General features: G+C 41.9%; 1 protein-coding gene across 1 annotated transcript; it reads left to right on the top strand.

The window, feature by feature from the left end:
- The first annotated feature begins 284 nt into the window (after nucleotides 1–284).
- Nucleotides 285–8,486, top strand: LOC124675711 (protein disulfide isomerase-like 5-4). The gene is made up of 15 exons (XM_047211786.1): nucleotides 285–524; nucleotides 972–1,062; nucleotides 1,689–1,783; nucleotides 3,598–3,655; nucleotides 4,894–5,078; nucleotides 5,668–5,725; nucleotides 5,810–5,850; nucleotides 5,943–6,017; nucleotides 6,615–6,671; nucleotides 6,814–6,880; nucleotides 7,116–7,262; nucleotides 7,412–7,636; nucleotides 7,764–7,925; nucleotides 8,029–8,106; nucleotides 8,192–8,486. Exons 1-15 carry the CDS (start codon nucleotides 484–486, stop codon nucleotides 8,267–8,269), a joined length of 1,458 nt encoding a protein of 485 aa, XP_047067742.1. The 5' UTR covers nucleotides 285–483; the 3' UTR covers nucleotides 8,270–8,486.
- Nucleotides 8,487–10,298: the final 1,812 nt, after the last annotated feature.

The raw sequence follows: 10,298 nt of genomic DNA, 5'->3' as shown, positions 1-10,298 counted from the left end.
GCCCCTCTTTACCAATTCTCAGAGGACCGAGAAATGGCAAATCCTTACGAAAAAAAAAGGAGCTACGCAATTATCTTCCACAGATCTCTCCTTCAAAAAGGAAACTAAAATCTCCCACAGGATCTCAGCGTCGTAAAATAGGGCGTAAATTAATTTTCTAGAGTTGACACGGCATTTTTGCAGAAGTAGAGAAAAAGGAAAGCGATAGATGTAGATGGATATCCGTATTTATTTCAGTGGGTCGACTCGAGGCGAGGCAAGCAACTTCGTGAGGCTTCCCAAAGCAGCGGGTACACTAGGGACTCGGGAGGTAGGAGACGAGGGCGGTGAGATCCGCGGGCGGGCAGGCACGCTTTCCTAGACGACGATAGGAAGGAAGGAGACTACTGCCACGGATATCTCGCCTCTCCCCTTCCCTCGCTCCAGATCTCTCCGCGCCGCGCAGCGCAGATCCGAACCCCGGCGCCATCATCGCCCGCAGCCATGATCTCCTCCAGCAAGCTCAAGTCCGTCGACTTCTACAGGTCCCATTCGCGCCCTCTCCGATCTCCATACGCGCATCCCTCCACTCTGCGTTTCTCCATACGATTTTTTTGCCGGAATCTGATAACCTGGGCGCGCGCTGAAACGGGGCTGTCTCCGCTCGATTATTGTCGGCGGGATTAGATGAGTGCGTCGGTGGTTTTCGTCGGCATTCACCGGATTGCCTACGAATTGTTGTTTGGCTTGAGTTTGTTGGGTATTCGGCATTACTGATTTATTATTCGGTCCACTTCTAGAGAACTGTACCGCAGATGATATATGTACGTTACGAAGGTGGTAAATACGGACAATGCAAAGTATAGCATACGGTGTACCTGTGGGGTTTTTGACACTTGTGCTGGCATTGTGCAGCGCTATGTTTCAGGAGAGTTCCTACCCAAGTGGATGTGTACTGATATTTTTCTGCTTGTTTGGTTGGCACACTGCAGGAAAATCCCCAGGGATTTGACAGAGGCATCGCTATCTGGCGCTGGCTTATCCATTGTTGCAGCACTAGCAATGGTGTTTTTGTTTGGGATGGTATGTTCTTCTCAGTTCCTGTTGTTTTATCAGTTATACTGTACCTGTTGGCAGGTTACATCACCTTACTTGGTTTCAGTTTTTTGTAGTAGCACTGTGCTTGTTTTCATGCCCCATTTGGTGTGTAGATTAGTCCAAGGAAACAGCCATAGGCAAAAGGACGCCCTTCTACTTTGTTTATTATTTATGCAGATAACTTGTGCGCTGCTACTCACTTCGCTTTAGTAGTAGCTAACTGCTGCACCACATCAATATCCATTTCAGCATGTTTTGTTCACTAGTCCAAAATAAACCCTTTCAGATGAAGATTTTTTTCATTGACCAGTAGATCACCGACAGGATGGAATAGATTTCGAAAGCAACCTATGATCATGAGAACTTGAAGCTAATTTGTTGACCAAATTGTTAATTATGATACACGCACAAAAACATTGCTTATCCACCACATGGTCAAATATTCTAGTTACTCTGGAACCAATGCACCACTTGGTGGTTAAGCATTGCAATTTCTTTCTTGTTTGCAACTTTGAAATAATGTTTATTTGATCACTTATTTATGAACTTTAAATTTGGGGTACTACTTGACAAGGTTATTGTCCACTAACACTGTTGAATTGCTGTTGCAGGAGTTGAGTACTTACTTAGCTGTCAATACCACCACATCTGTAATTGTTGATAGGAGTTCAGATGGGGATTTCTTACGGATAGATTTTAACATGAGGTGAATTCAATTGGCATTTTTCACGCATTACCCAATACATAGTTTATATATGAGCCTTTATGGTTTCATCAATAATCCTGATATCTGTTTCTATTTGTGTTACGATTTATGCATCATCAAATTTGTCTTTCCCCCTTATTATGTCTGTCACCTCTGCTAAAATCGATGAGTCACTATTGCTATTTATGTTTGCATGTTTCTCGATATTCCTAGTCTTTTCTGAATTGTACTTAGGTTAATAGTCTTTTGGCATCAAGCTAGTGCTCTAAATCCAACTATTTTTTCTGTGTTCACAGCTTAATAGGTATCCATTACTTATCTTTTTCCCTTTTAGAGCCGTAGTCATTTGAGATCTGTTGTTGGAACTGGCCCTCCAAGGACCTCTCTGTTTGGGCTTTTATTGGCTTTCCACCGAAATCAGCCAACCAATTGAAACAAAAGGTTTGGCTTCGCGGTAGTGTTTTCTGAAGCCACACCACGAAATACATGGCCGAGAGGAAGCACATCGAGAGGTGCTTCCCATGGCTTTCTGCAGCTTTTGACTGGAATACGATTTCTTCGATCACATTGGCCCAGAACTTTGCATCATTAACAGCCAAACTGCCATCCTCTGGCCTGTTTCCTCCTCCAAGTCTCCATTGCATCAGGAACACGAGATAGAGAGAGGATAAGGTCCTTCTCTCCCAGATCGGCGTGACGGGGGCTCCCCACCGCCGCCTCTCACCTCGTCGGCGACAAGGAGCTCATCTTGTCCGCGACCAGGAACTCCTCCCCCGCTGCCCCTGACCTAGTGCCGGACCGGGAATTCCTTGTTTGCCATCACCATACTCGTTTGTCGCTGCCGCCTGGCCCGTCGGATGCCGGGCGCTGGCAGCGCTTGAGCTCAACTCGGGATGTTTCTTGGCATACTTATAGTGATTAAGATGGTGGTCATCACCCTCTTCATCATGTGGGATATGGGTGAATTCAGTGCCTATAAGTTCCTTCGTCTTGTGCTCCCTAATCTCAGTGATATCGTTGAGGATAGCTATCTGGTAGGCTGTATTGACACTACGTGCTTCGCCACTCACGTAATAGCAAGAAATCTCGGTTGAGCAACTGAAGTTATGGTAATGCAATTAGTGCCTGATTTCTCAACTTCTCTAGGCCAATGGCCGGGTCTCACACCCCTGCTGAACTTCTTCAGTTGAAAGCAGCTTGTAGTTGCTTATTTTTGTTGTTGCCTTCCGATGAGCAAAAGAAACAAGTGGATCCGAAACAGAGGAGCAGAAATTTTGCGTTAAAATGCTGACGGATATGTTATTTAGTGTAAAGGGGTTGGATTTGTATTTTTGGAAAAAGCTGCATTTTCATGAATTATTTGGGTGTGTATTTTTGTGTATTCATGGTATTATATAGTGATTTTTCCTGGGTATTTCTGATCAGTTCACAGTCAGAAAGCCAGCCAAGTTGCCAAAGAGCAAAACTCTGCACAGTAGCTTTTCCACCACAGCAGCTTTGACATCACAGCCAGCCCACAGAGCAGCTTTGACAGCACAGCCAGCCCACAGAGCAGCTTTGACAGCACAGCCAGCTCAAACAAATAGGGCCCCAAGTTTCATGGAAATTTTCAACCACTAGGCAATTATTGCTCCATCAATTGTACAACATAAGTTGTGCTTTTTAGTAAAATTTATACACTTGCCTAGCCATCTGTTCGGAGTTTAGGTCAATGTTTGTTGTTTTTGATGTGATGACTTCATTAATGAATAATGATAGGCGACAGACACTTATTATTATCTTGGTTGTTCACTATCTGCCTCTGCATTTTGCAGCTTTCCTGCGCTTTCATGTGAATTTGCATCAGTTGACGTCAGTGATGTGCTGGGAACAGTAAGATTCTATCTCTTGGTGCCATTCTCTATTTGTTTTCTTCTAGCTTCTAAAATGCCACACGGTATATAACATGCATCTTTCCTTTTGTACGGAAAACCTAAAAGGGGGAACAGGATAGGTATCTAACGTATCGTACACTTTCCATAATTTATTTTTGCTGAGTAGTCTTGTTAACTTGCATGCTAAATTACCATTTTACGCTACCTTTTGAATATAAGAAAACTTCCAACTTTTGTACAGTTTACTGTACATCTCCTGGTTATGAAAATCATTGCAACTCACCCCCTCTCAACAAAACCGACCGAGTTTTGGGCCTTATGTGACAGCCAGGTACACCGATGTGTCATTGGTCAGAAAAAAATAGATCGAGATGCTAGAAGTCCTCACACGTGACCAAGCACTCTCGCCCCACTTGAATCAGAGAAAATTATATTCTTTTCTTGACTCTTTTTCCAGCTATCATCTCTCTCTCTCTCTCTCTCTCTCTCTCTCTCTCTCTCTCTCTCTCTCTCACCAGATCATGTCGCCAATGGACCGCTAAGCTTGTCATTGATCGCATCTAGCCACTACCAACACCATGCTGCTCTTGGGCGACCACAGCTTTGTCCACGCTTCCCTTGCACCTGACACTCTGCGAACTACCCATAGCCTGTCTTGCCATGGCAGCCACTCTGTGGTTTCTTACTGCCGTCGCCATGCTGCTGCCGTCGCCATGTGTCCCTGCTTACTGACTGTCCTGCCAAAGCTGGTGGAGGAGTGAATTGGAGTAAAGAGCAAGAGACTATAGAACGGGACAAGAGACTAGCAGAGCATGTAAACTGTAAAGAGATCCTCAAGCAGTGAGGCTTGCAGAAGTTTGCAATGCCATGGATATGATGGTAGAACAGAGTAAAATAGGCGCAAGGGTTTATTTCCAGTGATTGTTGCCTTCTGAATTGTTAAGTGAACGGTATTGAAGTAAAAGGTGAAAGTAGACACCAGAGATAGTTGAGGGACCAGAATGGGTGTTTCCCTTAAATGTATATATATTTTGTACAGCAACTTTTAAATATGGAATACGCAAGCGCCTCACTATTTGCCAACTTTCTTTTGTATCAAAAAGGTTGGAACTTGTGTGAACTATTTTTCTACATATTGAAGGGTTGTTTCCTACTTCAAAAAAAAATATTTGTTTGTACAGGATGCATCTTTTTCTACATTGGTTTAACTTCAGTTTCATGTTCAAACATTTGCAGAATAGATTAAACATAACGAAAACTGTTCGCAAGTATTCAATTGATCGAAATTTAGTACCAACTGGATCTGAGTTCCACTCAGGACCTATACCCACTGTCAGCAAGCATGGAGATGATGTTGAAGAGTACCATGGTGATGGTGCAGTTGCCTTGTCCTCTCACAATTTTGATAGCTATTCGCACCAGTAAGTATTCAACTATCTAGTCCTACACTGCTGGACTTCAAACATCCTATAAATTCAATCATTAGCCAACTGATTGTCAGAGATATTTTAATCTCAATCATTTAATTTCTTGATATTCATGTGGATATTTATAGTCTTTGTATCTCTATATATACCTACCTCTAAGCATCCAATTACGGTGGACGGATACTAAGAGTGGCATGGGAATCATTTTTGTTCTTGCCTGTCTGAGATATCTGTCCTTTGTTTTGTACTACCTCCATCCCAAAGCTTAAGGCTTTTAAAAAAAAAAGTCAAACCAAGTAAAGTTTGACCAAACTTTTAGAGCAATATATCACCAAATATAATATTTTGTAGATACCATATGAAAATATATTTCATTATCTATCTAATGATATTAATTTTGTATTTTTATGTTAATGATTTTTGGTAAAAACTTGGTCAAACTTGACATAGTTTGAATTTCTAAAAATATTATAAGCCTTAAGCTTTGGGATGGTGGTAGTATTTGTTTTGTTTTAACATTTTGGCTGTTGGAGCCTGTTTATTGTTTCAGTTAATGTTTATCATGGATTATATCCCTTTCCAGGTATCCCATTTTGGTAGTCAACTTTTATGCCCCCTGGTGTTACTGGAGCAATCGATTGGTTAGAATTAGTTTTGTTGCGTTACCTTCTACCTAGTCTATATCGAAAAGTTGAAAAGGTTCTGATTATTTAATATTTCTCCAGAAACCTTCATGGGAAAAGACTGCGAATATAATAAGAGAGAGGTATATACTGTTGCCCTGTCTGTCCCTAAGATGGCCTGGGTTTCATGATCTACACTTTCAATCCCCATCCTGATTTTTTTTGTTACATACAGATATGACCCTGAAATGGATGGTAGAATTCTTCTCGGCAACGTTGACTGCACCAAGGAACTTGAACTGTGTAAGAGGTCAGTGTGCACTAATTAACCATCAAATTTCAAATGAACACATATCAGATATGCTGCAATGTGGAATCCATATTCCTCATTTGTCATCTACCATGAGAAATCAATTAATCTTGTAAAAATCCCTAATTAATTTACTACGATGCCACCATCTTGCATGAGTTACTTGTGCGTGTTCTTGCATGATGCTTCTTTGGGTGCTTGTGCCATCTTGAACTATTTGACTGAGTAGAGTTTGAAGCATTTTTATATCTTGTATATTGAATAAACAGTGCCAAAATTGTCTATTTGTTGCCTAAGCATGAATATTTTATCTCATACGTATGTGCTTTCTGTGATGGTGCCACTAATATAAAATTATTCTGTACCAATTTTGCAAGTTGAATGAAAGCCTCATGTCCCTGTCCCCTCTCCTAGTTTCACTTGCCCCCTCTCCTAGTTTCACATATTTTTTTAGAAAAACCTAGTTTCACATATTTTCTTGTGTATGCCCCAGTTGTGATTTTGTTACTTGCATGTGCTCCCATATGCTTGTTTATTGAGTTAACATTAACATGCTGATATAATATAATTTTCATCACTTCAATTCATGAAATGCAGGCACCATATACAAGGTTACCCATCAATTCGCATTTTCCGCAAAGGGAGTGATATGAAGTAAGCACAGTAAACCTTGCAATTTTTTCTTGGATACCTTGTGGATCACGTTGCTACCAAGACTGTAAACCTTTGTTTCCCATTACTTTGAAGTTAATTTTGCCCCCAAGTTCAATAAACAACCAAATCAACTTGTATACAGAGAAACCCAGGGTCATCATGATCATGATTCGTACTATGGGGAGCGTGATACTGAAAGTTTAGTCGCGGTATGTTGTGAATCTCCTACTTTCCAGTTATGTTACTTCATATAGTAGTTATTACTTTATCTACTTGGTTAATCTTTACGGCGGCACAATATCCTAAACATATTCTGCCCGAGTAAGTGTATGGAACTAGTTTTCTCGAGGAAGAGCTAAAGGCTAAATCTTCTTTGTTATTGTTTTTATTGTTATGTAGGCTACTCTTATGTGCTGTTTCCTTGATGTATGTTTTGAATCTTAGGCAATGGAAACTTATGTTGCAAACATTCCAAAAGATGCCCATGTGCTTGCTTTGGAAGACAAATCCAACAAGACTGTTGATCCTGCAAAGCGTCCTGCTCCAATGACTAGCGGATGCAGAATAGAAGGTTTCGTGAGGGTCAAAAAGGTAAGTGAACTTCTGACCTAACTTGCAAAGTGCTATTTTCTGTAGTTTTTTATGTGTGAGGAAAGTTTCTGTAGCATTGATAGCTGTAGCAACTAGCATGGATGGATTCTTTAATGCTGTCTTTGGTTAATATATGCTCTTTTCATCAGGTTCCTGGGAGTGTTGTAATATCAGCTCGATCTGGTTCACACTCATTTGATCCATCTCAGATAAATGTTTCCCACTACGTGACACAGTTCTCATTTGGCAAAATGCTCTCACCAAAGATGTTTAGTGAACTGAAAAGACTACTTCCCTATGTTGGCGGACACCATGATAGATTAGCTGGTCAGTCTTACATTGTTAAGCACGGTGATATCAATGCAAATGTTACTGTAAGTCCCTAAATTCTGCTCACTTCTCTTCTGAAGTTTATGAGGCATCGAAGCTTCTCCAGTGCCAAACTTATGGTTTCTCTTCTTGGGAAATAACATACCATTTATTTCAATTATGTCATTCTAGATTGAGCATTACCTACAAATCGTAAAGACAGAGCTGGTTACACTGAAATCCTCGAAGGAGTTGAAAGTGCTTGAAGAATATGAATACACAGCACACAGCAGCTTGGTGCACAGCTTCTATGTTCCTGTGGTGAAATTCCATTTTGAGCCTTCTCCCATGCAGGTAGGTTTCTTGTTACTATGTTATTTTACTTTTTTTTTTTGCTTGGTTCATTAAGATGTGAACAGCCTATCTAAACTGATTCTCATTTCCCATTTACCATCAGGTCCTGGTGACTGAACTTCCCAAATCCTTCTCCCACTTCCTCACAAATGTCTGTGCTATTATTGGTGGAGTTTTCACGGTGGGAACTTGTGCTTGTTTATATTTTCATATATCTGAATGCATCAAGTATACATGGCTAATGAATGGTAACCTGTAAATTCTAGGTCGCTGGAATACTTGATTCCATCTTGCACAACACCCTACGGTTCGTGAAGAAGATTGAGCTAGGAAAGGACATTTGAACAAGAATGGTAGATGTTCAGAAGTGCTCGATTCCTCGTTGTTGCACTAGCTAGTCACATTTTAGTTATACTTGTTAGCAATTCTTAATGTACAACTAATATATACAGAGGGAGGGGAGTTGACAGAAAGATGGCGTCATGTTATAACTAGTACCTAACTGTTTTGCCGAGTAACTTGACAGGAATAAAGAGAAGCCAAATCCTTGCAGATGCAGCATTTTCTCGTGACTAGTCAAAATTGAGCTCTAGAAACCTGAATATATACTGTATCTTTCTTTACAACACACTGCAAGTAATTGTCATATTTGATGCATGTTTGTTCTCGTCCTGATCCGTGGAATTGATGGTATTGGTCAACTTTTTAGATTGTTGTGAAAATCCGAAAATTGGTAGGGACCTCTTGGAACTGGGTCGCCTGAATGTATACAGTTCGCGGGTATCGTTTCTAAGGTCCATTTCCAAGCCATGTCATCTACTAGCTGTTTTTAGGTATCTCCATTGCAATTATACAGGAAAGCATAACGAGCTTGATACAACCGGAAAGAAACTAATATATACTCCCTCCGGTCGCATTTTATCGGCGTGGAGCTCATGCATGTATGTACTGTGCCCCAGCGTTGATTAATTCGTATAGGAGGTAGTACTCCGTAGGCCTGAACAATTTGAAATGACATAAATTAGCTACATACTCCCTCCGTTCACGATAAGAATTATGAAATGCAGGAAGTGGCTGAAGAGCATTTGTGTTACAATAGGGGTGTTTGTTTGGGCTTTTTTCAGCTTTTCACTGGAAAAAGCAAGTGAATCGAAACAAACGGGTGGCTTTGGGTGGTGGCTTTCCAAAAACCAAAGCACCCTATAGTTAAATATAGAGAAGCACGTTTTGAGGTGCTTTGAGGTGCTTCCCGCAGCTTCCTCACTAACATCCGAACCGTTTTTTGCATTTGCCCATTTCGTTTGAAGTATTTACAGAAGATTGCCAACTCCAGACCGAATCGTTTTTTCCGGTTCACACCACATACTCCCCACCAACCGCGAAGTAAGCCCAGCGGGCCGCCGGCGACCCTCCTCCTCCGCCATCCTGCTCCATCCCTCGCCGTCGTCCCTCCATTTTCGGCCGATTCCGACCGTCTTTGCCCGACTACTCTCCGAAATCGAGCGCGCAGCCAAGCAGCAGAAATGCGCTTGGCGCGAGCCGGCGAGCGTCAGCACGCGAGTAGCAGTCAGGCAGCCGGCACGCGAGCAGCAGGTGGGCGGCCGGCGCGAGCGGCAGTTAGGCGGCAGCGCATGCGGGCAAACAAGCAGCAAAGCGGTGGGGAGAAATTACTTCATGGATGGATTGGAAAATCCATGGCTAGATGCGTGCACTTCCTCGAAGAAATCCATGTTTTGTCGCTGCTCTTCCTCAAAGCTAGCTAGCTACGGCAGCATCTCAACATGGAGTAGAGTGCCGTCTTTGGTGTTCGTTTCTGAGCTCAGAAAATATGCGTAGAGATTTGATTCGTACACAAACAGGGACGAGTTAGGACTTTTCTAACCAAACATGATTTTCTATAAACTGTTTTAACGGCGAATTATGTAAAGCTTGTATATATTTTATATATAGTAACTAAAATTAGTAAAATGTTTCAAAACTCTGGGTATTTTAGTCAATTCATCTTTTCACAGCCAGACAGCTAACCAAATTGCCAAACACTGAAACTCGGAAAAGCTGACAACAGCTTTCTTTGCACATCAGCTTTCCTCTCACAGCCAGTCAGCCACAGCCCAAACAAACAAACCCAGCTCCATTGCCTCCAGCTTCTCGCTGTCCCAGCTCAGTAGAGTCCTGGGCTCCTGGCTCACTCCGACGGTAGAGATAGAGGCTCTTTTTGAGCCTCTGTAGAACCACCGCTTCGAACTGGTCGATCTCTGATGTATTTACATATCTGAATGGAACCTTCTGTTCCTTCCCTGATCAGTCTCCGCACCTGCTTGATATTGATACATAAATATATACTATTTCTATGATGCCGAAGCTCACACAGGA

This window comes from Lolium rigidum, chromosome 7, assembly GCF_022539505.1.
Source record: "Lolium rigidum isolate FL_2022 chromosome 7, APGP_CSIRO_Lrig_0.1, whole genome shotgun sequence".
In the NCBI taxonomy this organism is placed as follows: Eukaryota; Viridiplantae; Streptophyta; class Magnoliopsida; order Poales; family Poaceae; genus Lolium; species Lolium rigidum.
The sequence above is the reverse complement of the archived record's forward strand: the minus strand, read 5'-3'. Positions and strand labels throughout refer to the sequence as shown.